Source organism: Leptosomus discolor, chromosome 17 (assembly GCF_034619465.1).
Source record: "Leptosomus discolor isolate bLepDis1 chromosome 17, bLepDis1.hap2, whole genome shotgun sequence".
Lineage (NCBI taxonomy): Eukaryota > Metazoa > Chordata > Aves > Leptosomiformes > Leptosomidae > Leptosomus > Leptosomus discolor.
This window is the reverse complement of record NC_141407.1, coordinates 3767041-3790800: the sequence shown is the minus strand read 5'-3', so window position 1 is coordinate 3790800 and position 23760 is coordinate 3767041. Positions and strand designations below refer to the sequence as shown.

Below are 23760 nucleotides of genomic sequence, written 5' to 3'. Positions count from 1 at the left end.
GGCCCCGCCCGCCGCTCATAGGCTCTCCCCGCTGACCATCGGCGCTCTTGGCCAATAGGTGGCGCACCGTTACCGCTCATTGGTGGGAAGCGTCTGTCTTGCGACCAATGGGGGACGCGCGGAGCGTCCCGCCCAAACCTCCCGCTGAGGCAGGCGGCGGGGCAGCGCTCGCCGGTGTCGGCCCCGCGGGGCGGCCCGGCCCGGCCTGGCCCATGGGGCCGGGGACGCGGCCCTCCCGCGGCAGAGACGCGGGGCGGGGGATCCACGGGCCCTCGCAGGCGCCGCGCCAGGAACCCGAGCGGGGCATGTGCGGCCGCCGGGCTGTTGCCGCCTCTTTCGGCGGGGCCCGGCCTCTGCGGACTCCCCAGGCGCTGCTAGAGGTGCCGCTCCGCCGCAGCCCAAGTTAAACGCGAGACCCCCGCCAGGCCCGGCGGCACACGCCCGGGGTGTCGCTGCCCAGAGCAGCGGGACAGCCCCCGGGCCACCTTCCCCCGCCCTCCCCGGGGCCCGTCGCGGGCGGAAGGCGCCCCCTGGCGGCGGGCGGCGGCGCTGCTCCCGGTGCCCGCTCCGGCTGGCGGGTCGCGGCCGCCCCGGCTCCAAGATGGCGCAGGCGATCTTCGAGGCGCTGGAAGGTAACGGGGCCGCCGCGCCGGGCCCAGCCGGGTCGCGCCGGGCCAACGGCGGGGCCGCGCCTCTCCTCGTTCCCCCCGCCCAGCGCCGCCGCTCCGCGCTGCCGCCGCCGCCGCGGGGAACGAGGGGCCGCGGCGGGGCCGCCCCGCGAGGCCTGGCCCGGCGCGGCGCGGGGGGCTCCCGGCAGCGCGGGGCCGCGCCCCTCTCCCCCGCTCCCCCTCCCCCCCCCCCCCTCCCCCGGCGGCGGCGCGCACCGGCGCGGCCCCGGGGCAGGCGGGCGGCGCGAGCGGCCCCGCGCGGCGGGGGCGGGGCGGGACCGCAGCGGGCTGGCCGCGCCGTCCCCGGGGCATCCCTGTCACCTCTCGGCCCGGTGCCACCCCCTGCCTCGGCCTCGGGGTGTCCCCGCACCGCCCATCCCAATGCCCTGTGCTCCGGGCAGCCCCCGTTAGCCCTGTGCCCGGTTCCCCGGGGCACCCCATCATCTCCCTGCCCCTGTGCCCGGTGCCCCGGGGCACCCCATCACCTCCCTGCCCCTGTGTCTGGAGCACCCCATTGCCTCCCTGCCCCTGTGCCCGGTGCCCCGGGGCACCCCATCACCTCTCTGCCCCTGTGCCCGGTTCCCCAGGGCACCCCATTGCCTCCCTGCCCCTGTGCCCGGTGCCCCAGGGCACCCCGTCACCTCCCTGCCCCTGTGCCCAGTGCCCCAGTGCCCCCCATCACCACCCTGCCCCTGTGTCTGGTGCCCCGAGGCACCCCATCACCTCCCTGCCCCTGTGCCCGGTTCGGTTCCCCGGGGCACCCCATCAACTCCCTGCCCCTGTGTCTGGAGCACCCCATCACCACCCTGCCCCTGTGCCCGGTGCTCCAGGGCACCCCATCACTTCCCTGCCCCTGTGCCCTGCACATTGGGGTGCTCCCATCATCCCTGTCTCTGTGCCCAGAAAAGGGGATCACCAGTCCCCAGGGCACCCCCATCACTCATGTGCCCCTTGCCCTCCCACTGCTCCCCGTCCCTGTGCCCAGCGCGCTGGGACAGCACCGTGCAGCTGGGCACCCTCATGCCCCGCGTGCTGGGGTCCCCCCATCCTCCCCACACCCCGGGGCTCACGCTGCCGGCCCCACCAACGTGCCACCTCCCTGCCTGCCCTGGGGATGGTCCCCGGGTGGGTGCTGGCCCCTGCGTGTGTGTGTTAGTGGGGAGGTCCGTGCTCTCCGGCACAGCCAGGGCAGCGCCTGGCTCCTGTCCAGTGTGCGGGCGAACGGCTCGCGCTCGCCTTCGTCCCAGTGTGGCATTGTGGCCTGTTATAGGCAGGTGCCATCCGAGGGGGACTCTGGGATGTGCTGAGCTGTGGCAGCCTGACACTGAGCTCAGGGTCAGCCCCGATGGAGAAAAACTATTTCACAAGGCATTTATTTCCTAAATTGGATTACATGTGTATTTTCGTTTACGTGGGGGGATGCCACTGACTGGAAGGCCTTGCATTGGGATCTTCGCCCTGTGCTTTGCAAACAGCACCTGCGATCGCAGCAGCAGAAAGAGGAGCAAAGGAGAAATATTTCTCTCTATTTTGTCAGGTTACTCGGTGCATTTGACAGCACTCTCTGTATAATCAGGTTCCCTATTTCCTTTTTGCAATCACCTCTCACTGTGTGGGTTTCCTCACAGAATCCAGGAGATCAAAACGTTTTAGCAAATTGAAGAAAAAGCGTGTTTGGTGTTTTTTTTAAGCCCACAACAATTGGCAGCTTTTAGGAGCTGAGCTTATTTGTTTTGTCCTGTTGATTCGATTACAAGTCGATGGTGGCTTGGCAGTTGTGTACGGTGCTGAGAGCAGCCGTGTTCTCAGTGGGTGCTGTGGGGCAGAGGTGCATTTTTGCCTGTCACTTCAGGCACCTGATGCTCGTGTCGGCAGAAAAAAGCCTCCGTGCAGGAAATTCGGGGCATGAGGGAAAAGTAGCAGCTGGGTGAAATGGACAGTCTTGTTTCATCTCTGACTGAGAGAAAATGTAAAGGGAAGAAAAGAGCACAAATCAGTAGTCTTGTGCTTTTATCCTGGCTTCCCCAAATCACCTCGTTTTTGTCAGGCTCTGGGGAAAGCCCGCTGCTGCCAGGAGAGAAGAGATGGCTTTTTTTTTTTTTTTAGGTTTTGTGGCTGTGAAGAAAATCCTGCAGACTGGTGCTAACAGTAATCAGTGCAGGATTGATCCAGAGCTTTCTCCTGGAGTCCCTGGATGGCCATGAACGCATCGGTGTAACCAAGTAACTCAGGCTGCTTGTCCTCGTGGGTGACTGAACCCTGAACTTGGCGATTTCCCTCAGTGTTAAGTGTGGTGTTGTGCATTTACCCTGTGAAACTCCAGGGACTCTGTGGGCATTTGTGCAAATTGCCAAATGAATGAAGAGCAACGTGTTTCTGCTGTCCTGGGTCGCTTTTCTCCGGCAGAAGGCTGAATGCAACACTGATGGTGTTGCTGCATCGTTGTGGCCTGCCTTCAGGCCTTGGCTTCTCCTCAAACTTCTGCTAGTGGGATTGAGGCAATCATCTGGCTTTTTTACTTGGAAGATCTGGCTATGTGCCGGAAGGAAACCCAGTTGTCCAGTGCCGTGCACATCAAGGGTGGCATTCTTGCTGTGAACTGTTCTTAATTGTCCCTCTAATATACTTAACCGGTATTTTTGATCCCCCTTTTTCTTTTGTATCCTGCTAGCTTCCTTCTGCTGAAGAAGGGCTGCTCCGTTTCACTCTCTGGTTTGGATTGCCAGCAAGAGCCTGCAGTGCTGCCTTTGCAGTTGGCCAGGGGGTTGTTGTGTACAAGGAGGTGTATTTTAAAGCAGGGCTTCGGCCGATGTGAGGAGGTCCGCCCAGGAATGCTCCAGCGGTGTTCTGCTGTCAGGGCTGTCCTGCAGGGCTGGTTGCAGCTCTCTGTGCAGGCGAAGGCTTGCAGAACTGGACCTGCAGCTTTGCTGTGCCTCCCTGTGATTTGTGTGAAAGGGTTCCCATGGGCACGGTGGTAATTTTACGGTAGCGTGTGAAGGAGTGTGCTCTGCTGCTTGCCGGTAGCTGTTTGTGCCCTCTGCTCCCCGGCAGCTGGAGAGCGGTGCTCTCCTCTCTCCCAGGGGCACGTGCAGCGTTTGCGACCTCTTCTTGGTGAAATGATGGAAAAGGTGTTCGCAGAGTCTTCGCGTTACCGGCTTCACACTGCAGATGCAGGAGAAATGAGTATTTAGAGTATCTTTAAAGTACTGTGGGTTATATGGCTACTGCCCATCAGGGAGGTAACGTCGCGGTTGTCCAGGAGAAATTTTACAATTGCAAGAGGCACTTACAACGGTGGCTGCTTCTGCTGCGCTGTTCCTTTATGCTGTGATCTGTTACGGCCTTTCACTCTCCTTCCTGCTGCTGTTTGCTGCACGACCTCTTGTCCGGAGCTGTCCTCACCTCACTGCTTGGAAGTGATCAGACCGATAGATTTGCTTCTTACTGTGGCACGTAATTCTGAGTTCAGAGTTTTACAGTTTTGTTTTGCAAAGATCTTGAAGAAAAGTGAAAAACAACTGAAGAAACACACCCCCCCCCACCACTTCTTTCCTCCCTCAATCCATGCCAGGTAGAACATCCAACCCTGGCATGCCATTTGTTTTATTCGTGGGTTCCTTGCCATAAAGGAATGGTAGGGAGGAGTGGTGCATAAAAATCACCCCTTTTCCCTATTTTTTTTCCGTAATCAGGTTGTTCTATGTATCTTTACATCTGATTTCTAAAAAGAAAGTGTGTGTTGCGCTTAATCTACTGGTCACATGCTGCTGGCCAGGTTGTCTCCCTAGATGAGCAGTCCCCATCTCCTGTATTTATCTGGAATAGTTTAGAACATTTTAGCTGTAGTGAAAAATATTTGTGCCAAAGCAAGAGAGATGATTCTGACAACAAATCTGGCTGGGTGTCTGTGCTCTCGTGGAGTCCCGAGGGACATGGAAATGAGAGGGTGACCGGCAGCTCGCGCTTGAGAGGAGCCCGTGGAGGAGCATCGTCCTGGGGGTGGGGGGAGCCACAGTCCTGCTCTCCCGCGGGTCCCAGAACCGGGATGGCAGCTGGCGGCTGAATGAGTCCTCCCCAAAGCGTCTCTCCCAGGAATCCACGCTTAATATTTCCTTCTTAAAGCTGTATCTAAGTCCTCCTGCAGTTCCTAGCCCTGTGCCTAATCAGATCTGGGAACACTGGTCTTGAAAACAGGGAGGCATTTCTAACACTGCTGCTGAGACAGAGTTGCTGCACACCGAGGATTTTGCCTTCACCGAGCTTGGGGCTTGTCTGTGCTGGATCACACTGTGTCCCCAGGCAGATCGGCCCAGGCTGCCATGCCGTCTGGCCCGGGACATCCCAAATACCTACTTCTTAGCTCTTTTCCTACCCACTGTTTGTAAGCATCTTTCCTCTGCAGCAAATGCCTGAAACCAAGCCTTGTTTTGACTTTCTTTGCCCTTCTTCCCTTTTCTTGTATCAAAGGAGTGTACAGAGGCAGGTGGGAGTGTTGCTTTGGTACTAGTTAATGCTGTGGAGTCGAGGGGGATGGGAAGGTTAGAGTGGCTCTGTGGGAGAAGGCAGCAGCAGCCAGCGAGCAGCTTCCCTCCACAACTCGTGAGCGAGCTGGCTGTGCCCGAGCGCTCCATGTTCAGGCCGTGCTTGATTTGCCATCCATGCTTGTGTCTCCTTTCAGGAATGGATAATCAGACGGTGCTGGCTGTGCAGTCCTTACTGGATGGTCAAGGAGGTGTGACGGATCCGTCTGCTCAAAATGTCAACTCCTCCACCGCCATTCAGTCGATGGGTGAGTCCTGGTAGCACCAGGAGACAGCGAAGAGGGGCGGGAGGGCTGCAGATCTCTTCCTACAGCGTGCACTGTTGCAACAGCTGGCAAACAGCTGTACGTGTAGGGCGCTGCTACGAATGTTGTGGGTCCTCGGCAGGACTAGGCAGAGCAGGAGGAAGGGGGCAGGTGCCCAAGCGAGCAGAGATGCTTTTGGAGATGGTCATGACAATAGACTTGACCATGCATTTCCAATAAAGGCATGAAGGGAGGGAGCAGCCGCTCTCCCTGCCATTAGTGCTTGTTGCTGTTCACATTTTTTATTTAATGAGCCATTCCTCATCCTCTAGGGGCGTGCAGCTACTCCAGTCATTGAGTACCCATCTGTGTGAATGCATACGGGAACTGGTCATTTATGTGCTCATGAACACTCGTAGTCCTTGACTAGGACTCGCTGGGTGGATACCAAGTTGTCCCCTGGAGGAGTTATAGTCTGTGTCCCCAGAAATGTTCTGCTTCAGGCTATGAATCAGGAGGTACAGCCTTGTGAGTCTGACCGGATCAGGTGCAAAATGGTGTGTGCTTGTGCGGTTTGCTAACGCTGCAGATTTCATCTAGGACACGGTAACCAGGTTGTCTTTTTTTCTGCTTCTAACATCAAGCAGAGGCACCAAAGACCAGCGGTCTTGGGAGGGGACAGCTTTTGTACACAAGCTGCCATTGCCTCCGTGCCCTGATCCAAGTCACTTCTCTTCCTTTGTGCAACCTGAGTAATAAAATCTGCCTCAGCCGGCCTAACGCATGTGCTTTGGAAGAAGCTGCTTTGACTAAAAGCAGAGGGTGCTACAGGAGCAAGGCTGGGTGGATTCATGTCTTTGGGCTGAGAAGACACAACGGGATCCAGGCTGTCACAGGGAGATGGCAGGTTTCAGATATGGCAGCAGGGCTGAGATGGGCTCAGTGGCATTAGTTGGCTCTCCCTAAAGGGAGAGTTTGGGATTGGGGAGGAGGGACAGTGTGGTCCTTGCAGCTGATCTCTCCTGGTGGTGATCCCCTTGAGGTGCTAAGGTCCGAAAGGTGTCTGTTCTCCTACAGCTGTGGGTGTTAGGGGTAGCACTGGGGGATGCAGAAGAAAGCCTGGAGCAGTGATCTGGTCCTCTTACTTGCAGATGACGAAGACGTGTTCCTCTGTGGGAAGTGTAAGAAGCAGTTCAACTCACTGCCTGCTTTCATGACCCACAAGAGAGAGCAGTGCCAGGGAAATGCCCCTTCCCTCTCCACAGTCTCGCTGGCCACCAACAGTGTGTACACCCCCTCCATCACATCGGTGCAGCAGGCTCCGAGCGCCAGCCGGCAGGTACCGTGCTGCAGGCAGAGGCTCTACTCCTCTGTTGCCGTGGTCTTGGGAGTGGGGGGACCTCTGGGTGATGCTTTTAGATCCAGTGATACCTCGTGACTGACCTCTTTTCTAGGAGGCTCAGCTGTGGTGCTGTTGGCTTTTGACCTCATGGTTAAAGCTGCCTGGTCCTCCGCAGTGAGGTGTCCTCCAGCACGAGTGTCTGGTAGCCCTTTCTTTAGGACAGGAGGCGTTTCTTATTGTGCCTGTGCTACAGCCAGACTTTGATTCTGCTGAAGAGCCCAGCGTCACAGCCTGCCAGGTTGGCCAGGTGCATGGGTGCATGCTGTGCAGTGCTCGGGGTGGAATGGCTCTTGCTGTCCCCTGGGCGGTGGTCTGGCTTGTGGGCGGAAGAGGAGGCGATGTCTGGCAGCTTCATCCCTGCATCTGTCCTCTGCTTCTTGCAAATAAGCCCACATAATGTGGTGTGACGAGTGTTAAAGGAATATCCCCTCTGGAGTAACTCTCCTTCCCAACAGACTTCTCAGGAGCGAGTCCCTTGTGCGTGACACGTACTGTGTCTGCAATCGTGGTGGTTTCCAAAGTGCTTTCAAACCAACTTTTTCAAGTTAACGTAGTGCCAGTGGATGGTGCTGTCCCAGGGCTGCAAACATGGGTTGTTTCCACTCAGAAAATGGAACAGCCTCCCTCCCCTCCTATCATCTGACTCCAGTCTGAAGAGATGAGCCTCACGTTCACCATCTGCAGCCAGAGCAGCCTCCCTCAGTTCCCCACCTTCCCTAGCTGGGGGAAGCACCCAGGAAAGGCCTGAACTTCTCTGTGACCAGTTTGTCCTGCAGATCTTGTTTAATAACCCCTAGTCTGAATTGTAGCCAGTGTCAGCTTTCCGGAGCCACTGTGATATTTTTTACCTCCCTTTCTGAAGAACGTTTCTGGAGCTGCCTTATTGTTACAGCTAGAAACTACTGTGAGCTCAGCAGGAAGCTGTAGATAATTACTGTGGCTCACCTGCTGATCAGACTGTGAAAGGAGAGACTCTGAGGTTCAGTAAAAATCAGTGTCATAGAATCGTAGAATGGTTTGGGTTGGAAGGGACCTTAAAGGCCGTCTAGTTCCAACTGCTGTGCCATGGGCAGGGACACCTCCCACCAGACCAGGTTGCTCCCAGCCCCATCCAGCCTGGCCTTGAGCACTGCCAGGGAGGGGGCAGCCACAGCCTCTCTGGGCAGCCTGTGCCAGTGTCTCACCACCCTCACAGTCAAGAATTTCTTCCTTATATCTAATCTAAATCTCTTTCAGTTTGAAACCGTTACCCCTCATTCTATCACTACATGCCCTTGTAAAAAGTCCCTCTCAAGCTTTCCTGTAGCCCCCCTTTCAGTACTGGAAGGCCACTATAAGGTTGTCCCAGAGCCTTCTCTTCTCCAGGCCGAACAACCCCAGCTCTCTCAGCCTGTCCTCACAGGGGAGCTGCTCCAGCCCCACGATCATCGTCGTGTCATCATTTTTTGTTTATTGTTTTGTCCCATTGCTGGTCAACAATGCATCATTTTTCTTTCAGCAAATTTCTACGTACATCACTGTTCCCCCGTCACCTTTGATTCAGACCCTGGTGCAGGGGAACATCTTAGTCAGTGATGAGGTGCTGATGTCGGCCATGTCTGCTTTTACATCCTTGGACCAGCCCATGCCTGCGGTGCCGCCCCCGGCGCAGGTAAGGGGCACATGTGGGCCTGGGGAGTCCTGCTGCCTGGGGCCATGCTTGCACAGCAGGAGAGTCCTGTCGGTTGATCAGACTCTAGAGTGCTGAATCCTGGGCACCTTCCCAACCCGACAGTCAGGCTCGGGAAGGAGCAATGGATAAATGGCAGGATAGCTCCAGGGCCTGCTGTCTCCTGGCGTCCTTGTTGCTGGATGCTCAGATCTTTGTAACGTGGTCTCTCCAGCTTGTTGTCGAGCCCCCCGCTGGCTTCCAGAGCCCTTGTCAGTTTGTTCCATGGATCCCTCTCCTCCTGGGATGATTGTTTTGGGCTCTCCACAGGGCTGGCCAGGCTGTATGCATTCTCCATGCTCTGAAAATGTTCTTTGTAACCAGAAGGATTAAAAGCAAAAAAAAAAAATGCAGTGGGGCTTGAGCACTTGGGTTTTGGAGGAGACAATGTCTACTGACAGGTCATGCCAAGCCTCTGCAAGCCAGCACAGTCTGGTCCAACCTGGCAGTTGGACAGTGCTGCGTTGTGTCAAGACATCGTCGCGGTTCCTGCAGGTGCTGTTTTGAATTGGGATTTGGAACGTGTGTGAGGGAGCAGCCCCTCCAACACTTCTCTGATGCGTTTTCAACATCTTGACTGTCTCTCCCTGTTCTGGTTTTAGAGCAGCTTGAGTATGCACACTGGAGCTGGCTACCTCTCCCAGCCACCCCCGCCTCCACCTCCCCCACCGCCACCCCCTCCTCAGCCTCCGCCGCCTCCCCCACCGAGCATGGGGGCTCCGGGGCAGCCCAGCGCCGGCGGCAGCGGGGTGGTCGAAGTGTACAGTGCGCCTGCTCCTATGGCAGCAAACAGCACGGTGGAAATCCAAACGCTGGGGATGCAGCCCTATCCGCCCATGGAGGTAAGGCCGGGGGCTGGCCGCAGGGGCTCTGTCCTCCTGGGCCTCTCGTAACAGACGAGGCTGCTCGGGAGTCGCCTGGACTAGAAATGTGGAGGTAGAGTCTGGGGAGGTGTGTTGGGTTATTTGACAATGATTATTTCCTCTGGGAGAAGGTGCTGAACAGAAGGATGTCGGCAAGTTGATGGGGATTCTGAGAACAAGAGAGACAGTTAAGAGGGACGGAGGGCTTGGCTGGCACAGGCTTAGGAGGCCTGAATGTCTGCTGTGGTCAAGGGATACCTGCAGGTGTTGGGAGTGCGAGGGAGCTGAGGTGAGGTGCCCACCTCCCAGGGAGGTGCAGAGCACTGCGCCGCACACTGCAGGCTTAAGTGGAGAGAAAAATCCAGTCTAAATATCAACGACCTTGACAAGGCAGCTCTTCCTCAAGAGAGGCACAGGCAGGGGTGGATCTACCGGTGGGTCAGCTGTTCGCAGCCTCCGCGTTGGCGTTGCCGTTGCCTTTTGCAACAAAAACTACTGGGTGTGACAGAGGTTTTTTGGCCTTATCTTTGTAGCTGGCATCTGATCTGGAAGTGCCAGTGGTCAGAAATGGAGGGGGATGTTGGATATGTAGTGGTGTGTGTTAATTTATCAGGGTGGGCAACAGAAACGCCCTCAAACCGTATCACCCTCTGCTAATGCCTCTGTCTTTTTCTCTAAGCGTCTTTTTCTAATCTTGTTGCTGATGTAAACAGCTGTCCTTTGCCACCGGGAGTTTTCTTGTACTTCCCTTCTGCGGTCCTGCTAGGGCAGGCAGCAGTGCCTGGAGACCCCTGCCTTCAGGGCTGGTGTAAACCCACAGAGTCAGCAGTGATTGTTCTGGTAACCTGCTCTGGAGGGATAAGAAGCTCTTGTAGGCATAAGGTGTAGGTGGGGGACTAGACAGCCCCTTCAGAGTGTTTCTTTGCTGTCCTGTTCCTGCTGCAATAACTGCTGCATACTTTGTGACGTTCAACAGGAGAGTTTCACACTGTGCAGGGTGTTAGTTTTAGTCAGGATGCATTGTCGGAGTGGTGAACCAGGAATTTCATCCAGTTTGGCAGGAGGCAGAAAACTCAGCCAGACTAATAGCCTGGTGTGGCAGTGTTGCTGGAGATCAGGGCACAGTATAACTGTGCGGGAAACCTGTTTCCACTGATAGATTGCACTCCTGCAGGTACCGAGCCAGTGTGTGGAAAGTCCTGTGTACCCTTCTCCTCCTGTGTACAGCCCTGGGAAGCAGGGGTTCAAGTCCAAGAGCACCAGCACTCCCACACCCTTGACCAGCGCAGGAGGAGGCAGTGTGGTTGGTTTTGATTCCACCTCTGCTGCCAAAAGTCGGCGCTGCAAAAACGAGAGCGGGCTACAGGAAGGTAAGTGACCTTACAGCATTTGGCCTGCACTAACCTGCAGGCCACCATGCTTGTCCTGTAGTGAACTGTTGAGCCACGGGCTCTCCAGGCCCTGTGGGGTGGCACTGGTTGTGCATGCAGCTCTAGAGGAGGAACACGATGCCCTGCATGAAGCTATCATGCCGGTCAAAGTGTGGATGTGCTTCTTGTCTGTCACCTCTGACCGCACGTGAACGGACTGTCACTGTGCTGCTGCATGGGCAGTCTTGTGCTAAATCTCTGCAGCCACATGCTTAGTGGATCACGCCTGAAATGGGGAGATCCTGCAGAGGAAAGTGTTAGAGCTTGGTCAGGTTTAACCCAAGGAAGACTGCCGCAAGGCCGCTGGGCTAGATGTGGCCTGGCCCTGAAGACTCTTCCCAAGGGCTCAGCAGACCCGTCCTGCCATGTGTTTTAGTGCCTGTGAGGAAAACGCTCCTGTCCCCAGGTGAGGCAGGACAGGGCTGTGCCCGTTGTCGCGTTCAGAGTAAGGGCGTGCCGTTTGCCGGTCAGAGCCCCCCCAGGGACTGTCACTGAAACAGGTTCGCAAAGTTGCAAACACAGGTCATTGATTGAGGCGACAGATACAACAGGTACGGAACTGCTGTTGATAAAGGCCCTTAGTGCAGTGGCGCCAGTCTCCTGTAATAATGCTGGCCACGTTTTCCCAGGAATTCTTCGCCAGGGACAAAGGCGCAGTTCTTACCGAGAAGGTGTCCCTGTCTCGGGTGGAGGAAGAGGAGCACAGCCCGTCGACCGTCTCTTCTAGATCTTCAGTTCCTTTCTCCCAGTTTTTACCCCTTATTCTCTTTTTATTCTCTAATGCTTTGTTTCCTGTCCCACAGGTTATGTATAGCATGAGTTAGGTGGAGAGTTGAGTGACACAGACATACGTGTATAGCATGATCTGTATAATGCTCATTAACCTAAGCAGGGGTGTTAACTGTGATATTAATTTTCTAGATAATTAAGCAGAAGTTTCACTCCAGGGCATCGTAGCCTTCAGAGTTTTGTGCTGAAACTGTTTTTCTGCGTGGTTCCTCACTCTTTAGCGAAAACAGAGCCGTCTCGCTGCAGCAAGGCTCCCTCTTTCAGCTGTTGTCTCCCCTCACAAGGTCTGTAGAAGGGAGAGCAGATGCCAGCAATCTTAACCTTTCACTGGTTTTTGCCAGATGAGGAAGTTGCTCAGCTCTCGCCCTTGCTCTATCCACGCCACGATAAACACGTTGCTTTACTTTGCTTCAGTGGCACCTTACGAGCCTGGCGTTTCTCCACACCCCGTTACAGGATGGAGGAGTCGCATCCTCCGCTGGCTGAGCCTGCCCAGTGCTGGCGTGCTGGAAGCACACCTAGTTGAGTGACAGGGGAGGTCCCAGGCGTGAGGAGGAGGAAAGCCCTGTGGCCTGCCTCCCAGGAAAGCTGGGCCTCTGGATTTACAACCGTACAGAGGCAAGGCTTTAGCGTTATTTGCAGAGGTGTGAATGATCATGCAGGCTGCAGCTCTCAGTCCAGAATTTCCTAGAGCAGCCCATGGTTCTGCTGTTTTCCCTTGTTTTATACCTCATTATAGCAGATAAATAGATGATCTTCTGGATGGGAGAAATACAAATGTGCTCTGGCTGATGGCTGACCTTGGGGGGTTCATAGGAGACAGACAGAACTGGGGCCCTTCCTCTCTCTAATCCTGTGTCTTTTCCCAATGCCCAATGTGCCTTTAAAGTAAGTGCTTTGTAGCACAACTGGAAGGGTCCCTGGAGTGGTTAATGCCTGAAGGGGATGCCCTGCCCTCCCCTACTGCTCTCCTCAGTACTTCTAGAGGTAGCTCAGGCTACATTAAATATATGTTTGTGCCCATAACCTCTCCCCAGCCTGGCCAGGCAGATTTTATCCTCTCATAAGCCCTTTATTCTTGGTCCTGAATAGACATGTCTTGGGGTGAGGGCCCTGTGGCGCAGGGGGGACAGGGCTGTGCCGTGTGATCTCATTCCTGTGTGCACTCTTTCAGGCAAACCCAAGTCCCCCAAGCTGAAATGCACTTACTGTGACAAGGCCTTTACCAAGAACTTCGACCTGCAGCAGCACATCAGAAGGTAACGGTGCTGCCAACCTGGGCACAGCAGAGTGGCTGGGGTGGAGGTGGGCACAGCTCTGCTCCGGCAGACCTTGCGTTTCTCATGTCCCAGAATCTGTGCTGCGCTGGGAGGTGATCCTTCATCCCCCTCTCCGGGACACCTTCTTCCCAGTGGCTGGGGTGAAGGCTGGATGTACATGGATGTGATCTTGCTGATTATGGGCTGGCACTGGAGACTTGTTTTCCTCACTGGTGAGACTTTGAAAGCCAAACCTGTTGTCACCTGGTCACTGGAGCAGCAGCACCTCCACTGCTTGCCTCTGCCCTTTTGTCTACTCTCCCTCCCTAGCAAGCTGCAGCCTTTGCGTTTGCTGCTCTTAGCAAACTATAAGCCAAGCTCAGTGTCTGTACAGGGAGCTCTCATAAGAGAGCTTTTCTCTGGCAGGAGGCAGTTGAAATCTTCAGAGTTTTCCCCAGTGGAGTCTGCTGGACTTGGGACAGATGAGAAGGAACAAGTGGAGGTTTCGCTCACCTTCCCAGCCTGGACTCTTCCCACGATGTATTCCCTGTGTTAGAGTCCGCTCCTTCTCCTGAAGCCAAAGGGCAGGGTAGAAAGGCCTTTATGCTGTGGACTGGGGAGAGCAAATTCAGGGAGATCAGGGACTGCAAGCTAGAAGAGACATGTGTGCAGGGGAGGGAGGGGTGACAGAGAAGAAAAGGGTTGTACCCCTGAGAAAGTGATGGGCTCCCCAAAGTCCGTGCAGAGACCTTGACAGTGAATGCCCCGATGGTGATTGCTGCAGAGCTGTCTTCCTCTCCCACTTCTTTCTTTGATCACTTGTCGTCCCCAGACCACGAGTGTTTTGTCTGTGCACCAGGCTTGTTTCCCCAGGCCTCTCACAATCCCCTTACTGCGGTTAGTCAGGTCTCAAAGCCCTTGTTTGGCTGGGCCAGGTGCTGATCTGCCAAGCAAAGTGCCTAGCGCAGTCCTGCAGCAGCCACCCCACCATGGCCCGTGCCTGGAGGCTGCCTCCTCTTCTGCCGGCTGCTGATACGGTGCCTTCTGCCTTCAGTCACACAGGTGAGAAGCCCTTCCAGTGCATCGTGTGTGGCCGAGCCTTTGCCCAGAAGTCCAATGTGAAGAAGCACATGCAGACCCATAAAGTGTGGCCTCCAGGGCTGGGGTGCACTATCTCCCGCAACTCCATCACAGTGCAGGTCATGGCCTTGAATCCCAACCAGCCGGAGGACGAGGACAACACAGGTTTGCTGCCCTGGGATGGCATGTGCATGGGGCAGAGCAGTGGTGGGAGGAGTCTGCACATCCCTGCACCTCCACACGGAGGGAGGGGAGACAGGAGCTGTGTGTGCTGTTTGCCTTCCTCCTGCAGGTTTTAGCAGCCCGCACTAGAGAAGTAAATCACAAGCTGGCAGGTGCATCCTCTCGTACCCCCAGCCACAGTGGATTCAGGTGCTGGTGGAGACAGTGGCTCCGAACTCCGTGCCACTGTGTGCCTGCAGGCAGGGTGAGGTGTCTTCCTCCTTCTCACTCCCTGGCAGGTGCAACTTTGGCAGTGCATGAACCGCACCTGACAGCTCCGGTCTAGTGGCCAGACAAGCCGGTGGTTTGGCACAGCCCAGTGCTCTGGCTTGTTTGCAATGTGCAAGTCATGCCCGGGCTGGGTCTGGCCCCAGCAGCCAACTGAAAATACTTGAGGCAGAGAAGAGGTCCTTGCTGGCAGACGGTGTCTGGATACCCTTTCTGCTGGTGGCCTCAGTCCTGGTAGGAGGGGAGGGAACGCAGTGACAATGTCATGTCTAGGACAAGGCTCCGCTGGAACTGCTCTCTGCAGACTGGACACTGAGCTACTGGCTGGATCTTACCTCCCATCCCCTGCCAGAGGTGGGAGTAAATCTGGCTCTGGTTCACTGCAGAGGCCTGTTCTGCATGCTGCTCCACAGAGCACAGTTATGTCCCTGGAAAAAGAGAATGGCTTAAGGAGAGGAAGACGGAGTAGTCAGATCCCTTAATAATCTGCGGACAAATTTAAAACCACCCTGTTAGAGACTGAGATTTGTCTGTTGTAAAGAATCTGTCTTTGAACAGAAGGAAGAGCCTGGACCCAGAGCCAGGCCTGGTGTGTGTCAGCAGCATGGTGCTTGCGGAGCAGCTCTCAGAGCTGTCTCACAGCAGGCTGTCACTGTCTCTCTCCAGGTTTGACTCAGCCCTCAAGGAACCCTGCACCACCGCCCCAAGACATGAGCCCCTTGGACGAGAGCGAGGGAGGCAAACTGGAAGCCAAGCAGGTGGTCTTGATCGATAGTTCTTACCAGTGCCAGTTCTGCCCCAGCAAATTCAACACCTATTTCCAGCTCAAATCGCACATGACACAGCACAAGAATGAGCAGGTAAGGACAGAGGGTGCCTTGTGTTGGTGGTGAGATTGGGATGGTCTTCATACAGTGCCCAGGGTCTGTCCTGGGCCTCTTGCTCTGTGAAACTGCCAGCACCTCCCCTGCAGCTCGGCTCTCTGCATGTCTGGGTTGCAGCTGTGTGGTCTGGCTTTGAAAAACTCCGCTGCTGCCCCTCTGCTGAGTGAGAAGTCAGCTGAGCAGGTTTGGGTGCTAGAGAAGCAGCAAAGAAGCAAAGTCCAAAGTTTCCAGTGTAGGTGGCAGCTCTCAGGTCGTGGGACAGTCACCGCTGCAGTGTAGTGGTCTCACCCACTAGAGCAGTTTCAGGTGTTCACACCAACAGCCCTTTCTCCCACCTTGCTTTCTCAGGGGACTGCCCTGACAATCTGTGTTTGTAGAACCTTCAACTCCCAGCAGGTTCTGCTGTTTCTGCCGTTGTCTTCATCTGGAGCTGTCAGCCACATTTTGATGCTGAGCTGCTCTGCACCATTCTTTAAAGACTCTTCTTCTGAGAAAGGCAGCAGACAAAGGGGATGTTTTACCACCTCGTTGTGTCCTGCTGCAGTGCGGGGCAGGGTTTCGCTGCTGTGCCCTGACTGAGCTGTGGGCGTGGTGGGATGCTCTGGGAACCACAGTGCTGCTTGGTTCATAACATCAGCTCAGCTGGTCTCCAGCACAGTGGGTCAAGGGGCATTGGTCCCTTTCTGTAAATGAACCAGTGGCAATGGTTTCCAAAAAGGAAGGCCACTCGGTGGGCAGAGGATTTTCCCTGTTTGTTTCCATGGTGTGCCACTCCGGGCGCTCTCCCTTCTCCCAGGTGTACAAATGTGTGGTGAAGACCTGCGCTCAGACCTTCCAGAAGCTGGAGTCCTTCCTTGAGCACATCAAGAGCCACCAGGAGGAGCTGAGTTATCGCTGCCACCTCTGCAGCAAGGACTTCCCCTCCCTGTACGAGCTGGGTGTCCACCAGTACTCCCACAGCCTGCTGCCCCAGCACAGCCCCAAGAAGGACGTGGCCGTGTACAAGTACAGTAGCAATCAGTGCTCACAAGGCTTGTAGGAGTGAGTGGGTGCAGAGTGTGTTTGGCTGAGAGCAGAAGGGACATCAGAGGGAAGAGGGGGCCACGTGTTCAGTGGCTGCGGTTCTTTTGGGCACGCGGGTGGCAAATGGGGGGCCCCTCCACCAGCTGCTAGGGCCAAGCACTTTGAATGCAAGGAACCTTTCAGAAAGAGAGTGAAAGGCCGAGATCCCATTACTGCAAGTCCTCTTACCACCAGTCAAAAGTCAGATGGGCACAGCTGATCCTGCACTGAGCTGGGCCGGAGACCCAGCAGCCCTCTCCCAGCCTGTTTTCTGTGATTTTTAAACACGTGCAGCAAAGGAAGTGTGGGTTGTAGAAGCTGTGCCTGGAAGAAATCTCCTGTCCCTTTGCTGTGAAAGGGTTTGTGTAAAGGTCTGGGAAAGCCTTTCTACTGGTGTAGACAGAAAGAGTGAGGAGATCCATGAAGAGCTTTGTGGAGCTTTTAAAATGCCTGTAGAGACATGCAGGAAGAGTAGGAAGCCCAGAAGATACTGAAGTCACCTAGGAGCTTCATGGAATAAATACCTGCTACTTCTTGCGTAGCCCATGATTTCTGGTTATCCTTGCACTGCAGAGCTTCATCCTACAGCTTGCTAGCGGGGATCTTTAAAGTCAGAGCCCTGCTTATGTTTGAGGAGGTTTTAGTCTGATCTCAGGAAAAAGGGTTTCACAGCAGATACGTGGTGTGACTGCCTCTGTATTCATTGTTGATGATACATGTCCCCATTGCCCATTCTCAGTCAGCTTTGGCAGAGGTCTCTGGCAGAAATACTGCCAGGGTCTGTGAGAACAGGTGGTTGGGTGGAAAGGGCCAAGGTGGTTTCAGAGAGGTGGTGACATGAGCTGAAGACACCGGAGACCCCACATGGAAGCGTGTCATCTTGTGGCTGCCCCAGCCATGGGTAACACTGTTGTTATGCTGTGACCCCACTCTCAGCTGCTGGCTTCATGCAATGAAGATGGAAGGAGGCGTTTTAAGTAAGGTGAAGTCATTACTTAGGGCTTCTCTTCATAGCAAAGCAGTGTGGAATATGTGTTTGGGTCTGGGTGTTCCCGTGGGAGTCTGTGTGGAAGAGCACTAGCCATTTAAAGGCTTCTCCACCCAGTTTTCCAGCATCTCCCCCTCGTGATGGATGCTAAGTGTGAGTGTGATCTGGCTGTGTGGGTTGCTGAGGTTTCAGAGCACCTGGGGGGTGGTGGTATTGTCTGTTCCGAACTGACCCTACCAACACTCAACCTGGAAGGTGGCTGGTGAGTGGGCTGGGCAGTCCTGCCTGGGGTCTGCCTGCCGTGGGGGGGGTTTGCTGGCGGGGGCCTTGTTCACAGGCTCTGTCCTTCCTCTCCCCATTCAGGTGTGTGAAGTGTGTCAATAAGTACTCCACCCCGGAAGCCCTGGAGCACCATCTGCAGACGGCAACGCACAACTTCCCCTGCCCTCACTGCCAGAAGGTGGGTGGGTGACGGCTGCCTGAGCCGCCCTGGACATGTAGCTAAGGCTCTGAGGGGGATGGGAACCCTCGGCTCCCTTTCCTCTCCCTTCCTACCTCAGTACGGACTGGCAGGCTCACCAGGTGCTTTTCAGAGACAGAGGGGGTTGCACCCCTGGCCTCCAGCTCTCTGGCCTCACGCAGAGTACGTTCCTCCCCGCAGTGCTGGCTTTTCTCCTGTTTGCAGAGCAGAATTTGTCAGGGGAGCTCCCTTATTCCCACGACAACAAAGGCTGCTGTTCTTCTTTCTTAAAAGCAAGTGTACCAGGAGGAGCGAGGCTGGTTTTGGGAAGTCTTAAGAGTGGCAGCAGTGCCTTTGACCCACCATGCCTGGCTACCTATGGCTGGAAGGGTTGGGCATGGAAAGCCCTGGGTCCTGTGGGAGCTCGTACACCTCTACTGCTGTCCTCATTCTCCTCTTGGAACAGAAGTCTCTGGGTTCCCCCTCGTTCCTCTCTTTTGAATGAGTGTTCTGTGTCCTTGGCAAAGAGAAACTTGTCCGAGTGATGTGACTGGGACTGGAAGGATGCCCGGGTAGGTTTTGTCTGGAAATACTCTCTTCAGCACGGCCCCTGAGGGGGTTTGAGGGGCAGAATTTTGTGGGGTTTGAAACCTAATAAATTATTTTTTGAAATCCAGACTAAAATTTGGACCCTTGCTCCTCTGTTTATAGCAAAGGAAATGAAAATCCTGCAGTGGGGGCAGGGACAATCTCAAAGGAGTGACCAATCTGTACTGAGGTAGCTCAGGAAGGGGAAACACACTCCTGCCATGGTTAGTAACCCTTTCTTTACCTGTCTTCTCTCCACTTCCCTCACCAGGTGACAGATGCCCTTCTGAGCCTGGGTGGGATTTTGAACATACAGCATAGGGGCTTGAAAGCCCGTATCCGCAGCAGTAATTTTTACTTCTGTTTGTATTCTTACTAATATTGCTGTTTTCTGGAGATGTGAGAGCACAGTCCTGGGTACCAGAACTTCTGGCCCTCCTGTGCTCCCCTCAGATGTGTGCTTGCAGCGTCCTCATTAGGAATTCACTTAGCTTGGCTACTTCCAGTATCCCCATTAGCCAAAGGAACCATTGATACTGACTTTATAAAGACCATAAATGGGAGCCTTTGGTAACAGATGATTGGGAAGCACAGACTGAAGTTAACACTGTGGGAAGGGAGTAACTACTGGGGGTCCTTGCCCAGCCCATCCTACTGCTGGTTCTGGTGGGGGACTGGGCATCCATCTGGGGTGCTGGTCCTCAGCAGAATGGTGTTATAAAACTCAGCAGCAAGCATTCAGCTTATGTGTTTCTTAAGGATAAGAAAGTTTAGGGGTTTTTGGATGTTTGTTGTTGTTGTTGTTGTTTGGGTTGGTTTTTTCCTTTGTTTGTTTTTTAAAGCTCGAGCTGTATTTTCCTTCACAAAACTGCAGGTTTTCTCAGTGCAGCCTTTCCTAGAAAGCAGTCACCAGGAGGTTCTGATACTTTCTATACAGGCCACACCTCCCACGCCCGTGCAGGCTCAGTGATGTCCCACGTGTGCTGCTGGCTCTTAGCCTTGTTTTTGTGTGTTAACAGGTGTTCCCCTGCGAGAGGTACCTGCGCCGCCACATCCCCACACATGGCGGGGGCAGCAAGTTCAAGTGCCAGATCTGCAAGAAGTTCTTCCGCCGGGAGCACTACCTCAAGCTGCACGCCCACATCCACTCAGGTACGGGCTCCCCCTCACTGTCACCGTCCTTGCTGCCCCCTGCAACGTCCCAGCTATTTTCCTGATAACCAGAGTTGTGGTAACGTGGGTTCAGGAGGTGTATGGTTTTGGTTCAGCCTCGTGCCCAGTCCTGCACCGGTTAGAAGTGGGACATAGAGGTGGCTTCCCCACTGCCCGCGGTTGCAGAAGTGAAGGAGACTGTCGCTGGAGAGCAGGAGCAGCACACAGGGTGGATTGTATCCATCCATTTACCCATCAGGCAGGGCAGGGAAGCTTGGGGAGGTTTATAAAGCAGCAGAGTGGCACAGCTGCCATAGGGAATCCCGTACGTGACTAGAGCAGCCCTGTACGACTGGACTCTCTCTGACTCTTGGTCTCTTTTTTTATCCAGGTGAAAAGCCCTTTAAGTGCTCGGTGTGTGATGCAGCTTTCAATCGGAAAGACAAGCTCAAGCGACACATGCTGATCCATGAGCCTTTTAAGAAATACAAATGTCCCTTCTCGTACGTAGTGTGTCGGCAGCGTGGCGGCATGTCTCAATGGGGTTGGGATGGAACAAATGTCTCCTGCAGGTACCCTAGGTCATGTGTGTGGCATCTGCCTGCCAATCCACTGCTTCTTGGGGAGGCAGGAATGCTGTGTGCTGTTGAACTGGGAACCCCGAAGTCCCAGTTCTTTGTCATTGACTTCCTGTGGGGCCACATCGTTTCATCTCAGTTCATCAAGCCCTGTAAAATAATGCCTGCCTGCGTGGGAAGCTTGGGGGTTGCACCTGGGGAGCACTGGGGAAGAGAAAGAGTATTATTTGACCACAAAGCTCTCTGCCCGACTGCCATGTCTCGAAAAGCACTTGGCAATGTAGGAGTTAATGTACGAGCCAGAGAAACCCAGGTTTGTAAGGTGCATTCCATGGGCCTTTTGAGATAGCCAAGACTGACTGGCTTCTCCCTGCTCCAACCTTCCTTCCAAAGGTTGTAGCTCCTTCCAAAGTGTTTCTGTCTCCAGCCGGGATCTTGAACCTGCTGCTTTTAGGAGCATTCATAGTGACACAGACCACGCATGGTCTAGCAGAAGCCACATGTCCCTGTAGCAGCCAGTTTATTTCTTGCCCCTCTCCAGAAGGGCTGAATTAGTGGAGCTCCTACTGTGACTGCACCCAGGGATCTGTCTGGGTGCTGCTAGGGAGAAGGGCTGTGGTTCTCTTTATGGTCTAGGATTTGTTTATACATTGATCCTCAGCTGATTCATGCTGCTCACCAGCATTTGTTGTTCTCACAGAAGCCACACGGGCTGCAATAAAGAGTTCAACAGGCCTGACAAGCTGAAGGCTCACATACTGTCCCATTCGGGTAAGTGCAGCCGTGCCCATGCTGCCGGTGGGTGGGAACGAAGGGCTGGGATTCGCTGTGGTGCTACAGGAGCATGTTACAGGAGTAAGTCCGAGAATCCAGAGATAGCAAACTGTGAAAGTGCTTCTGCTTTATAGCCCCAGAAGCGCAGGGTGTTCGTCACCGGTACTTTTCCTGCGGTGCCCTCCACCCGCCGCTAAGCTAACACAGCTACTGTTGGTTTCCTGTGGGAGGATTTTCCACTGCATGAGGTACAGCGTTTCCCAGATACAGGCCTAAATTCTTAATATTGTTTATTAGCTTTAGATTTTTTCTTATCTCTGTTGCTGCAGGCCTGTGTAAGTGAGCTGTGTCTGAGCTTTGGGCGGTTCTCTAAGCTAATGTAAATCCGTAGGCAGGGCCTGCTGGCGAGACACACAGCAGAGCTGGAGTACTCGGTGCATTTTGTATCAAATGACTCTAGAGTGCTCTGTCCACTCCTCCCCAATACCATCCATCATTCAAAAGGAGATCTCTTGGGGTTTGATTCCTTTCTGCCTGTGTTCCAAACCCGATGCTCCCACGCCTAATAAAGACAAATGATTTATTCCCATGCCTAGGGGATGTTCTGACTTTTGTCTCGGGGTAAAACTCATAGTCTTTTCTCATGCCTGTCATGTCTAAAGCCCTGCAGAGGCCGATCAGATGGGACTGTGCAGACAGTGCAGATGGATGGTTTGTTTCAGACTGTACATCCCCATACTCGGGCAGGAAAAAAAAAAAGTGAAACTTTTTTTACTTACCAAATACACTTGCAAAAAAATCAGAGTTTAGCACTGTTTTGCATTTTCATCACAATTACCCGACATTTTTTGCTGGTGATATTTTAATCCTCTTATTTGAGGCAAGAACTATTGCTTTAGTCCTTCCAAAACACAGACATTCCAGGTGTAGTTGCTCACCCTTTTCTTGCAGATTTGCCTGACACAACATCTCCTTAGGCCATGGGGGTTTTGGTTTGTTTTAATGAGCATGCTGAAAAACAACGGGGCTTCTTGGGTGAGGAGGTGGCTGTTTCATGCTGTTACCAGGGAACATCTCCTTGGAAGGGGAGATGAAGCGGTCATGTGCTCCAGGTTTTCCTGCAGTAGGATGCAGGGTCTCTCACTGAGCTCTCTCTCTCCTCCGGTGCTCTGTGCAGGGATGAAGATCCACAAGTGCCAGTACTGTAACAAGTCCTTCAGCCGACGAGCCCACATGATAGAGCATCAGCGCTCGCACACCGGCAACTACAAATACCGCTGCCCCACCTGCAGCAAAGGCTTCACGCGCCACAAGTACATGAAGGACCACAAGTGCCGGCTGGGCTCACCCAAGGACAAAGACCTGCAGCTCAGGAAGCCCCAGAAGAAGCGGGTGGCGCGGGGGCGCAAGGCGGGCCTTTCCCTCCCCAACCAGCTGGATCTGGCAGAGCTGAAGGACGGTGCCGGTGGGGAAAGCGCCCCCGAAGGTGGCCCTAACAAAGAACCGTTCCAGGAGTCGGACGCAGTCCTGTCCATCGTGGTCGGTGGGTCAGGAGCTGCTGACTCGGACCTTGTCGTTCCTGGGCAGCCCAACAGCATCGCATCCGATTTGGCCCTGGCAGAACTGCAGACTGCCTCGGACGGCCCCTGCACCATGCTGGCTGTCCCTGTTTACATCCAGACGACGGAGTGATAATGCGTAGAGCCACTGTGTGGCTGAGGGCTGCTGCTGGGGCTGTCAGACTCGGTGCTGAAATTTATTCCAGTGAAAAAGACCAAAGCTCTTGTGGGGAGGTAGATGGATATGGGAGAGAATGGCTTTCATCTCCACTTGTTCTTCCCATGCTTGGGCAGAGGACTGCTTGGAAGCCACCGATGGCTACAAGGCACTGACGTGAATGGCTCCATTATTTCTTGTCCCTCTGCATCACTGGTCAGCCTAGGACAAGAAAGACTAAGATCCCTGAATCAGGGTAAGAAGGAGCATGCAAACTTGCAAAAAACAGAGCTGCTGAAATCAGGCGGCTTTGCAAATCACAGCTTTTTTTTTTTTCCAGCCTAAAAGCTGTATTGCCCAGTATTTGGGTGGCCTTTCCAAGAGCAAACAATTGATCCTTCCTAGTGGAAGCAAGTTCATCCTGAGATCCTTTGGGAACACTGTTCAGAAATATCCTGATAGACTTATCTCTGGTATCTTTCTCCTCTTTGTCTCTGTCAGTAGAAAGATCACCTTGTCTGTACTACATGTGTTATAAACACCGTGGACCTCATGTGCTGTGTGGAGTCGGCGGGTGGGAGCACGCGCATGTATTGGCTCTTCTCTCTGGTTCATATTCTCTCCACAGTGTTTGTTCTTTTCATGGTTTTTCTCCATATCCAAGGATCTCCAAGTGCCTTAGACATCGATGAGTCAGTCCTTGTGACAGTTAAACGTGACACCTTCTGTGTACAGCGGGGGAGACTGAGGCCTGGGTGAAGTGACCTGTCCAGGGTCACAGGGGAAACCTGTGATGCATCCACGAGCCATTTTCTAGCATCAGCTCTGGACTAGGTGCTGCAAGGTACTTCTGTGCACTCCTCTGTCAGCTGCTTCCCAGCCTGTGCATTCCCTTAGCTCAGTTCCAGGCGCTGTTAGTAATTTCAGTGGGTCTCTGGCAGGCGGGGAGTTGACGTGGTTAGGTAGCAAGAAAGTCTGGTGTGACTGGGACAGTTTCTCTTGTCCACTTGGCTTCTGTCTGATTACCCAAGTAGGAGTCCCAAAGCCAGCACGGGAACACCAAACCCAGGAACTGAAAATTACTATTGTGCAATATTGGTAAAGGAGGTTGTTCTGCTCTCCT

At 54.4% G+C, this 23760-nt stretch overlaps 1 protein-coding gene across 2 annotated transcripts; it reads left to right on the top strand.

Annotated features, from left to right (window-relative positions):
* Positions 1–601: 601 nt before the first annotated feature.
* ZNF341 (zinc finger protein 341) lies at positions 602–22898 on the top strand. Of its 2 annotated transcripts, none has more exons than XM_086474768.1 (15): positions 602–632; positions 5347–5457; positions 6606–6793; positions 8355–8507; positions 9167–9406; positions 10602–10782; positions 12821–12905; positions 13960–14150; positions 15102–15295; positions 16116–16324; positions 17733–17829; positions 19437–19569; positions 19961–20072; positions 20848–20918; positions 22099–22898. In XM_086474768.1, exons 1-15 carry the CDS (start codon positions 602–604, stop codon positions 22611–22613), a joined length of 2511 nt encoding a protein of 836 aa, XP_086330894.1. In that variant the 3' UTR covers positions 22614–22898. The 2 variants fall into 2 exon arrangements, with proteins under 2 accessions (XP_086330894.1, XP_086330892.1); XM_086474766.1 differs by having other exon boundaries at positions 10602–10797.
* The last annotated feature ends 862 nt before the right edge of the window (positions 22899–23760 follow it).

Excerpts from the sequence above, each read along its gene's own strand:
- ZNF341 (XM_086474766.1), top strand. The coding sequence starts at position 602 with ATGGCGCAGGCGATCTTCGAGGCGCTGGAAG. Across the intron at positions 12,906-13,959 it reads CTGCAGCAGCACATCAGAAG|TCACACAGGTGAGAAGCCCT; the intron begins GTAACGGTGCTG and ends TTCTGCCTTCAG. Across the intron at positions 17,830-19,436 it reads CCTGCCCTCACTGCCAGAAG|GTGTTCCCCTGCGAGAGGTA; the intron begins GTGGGTGGGTGA and ends GTGTGTTAACAG.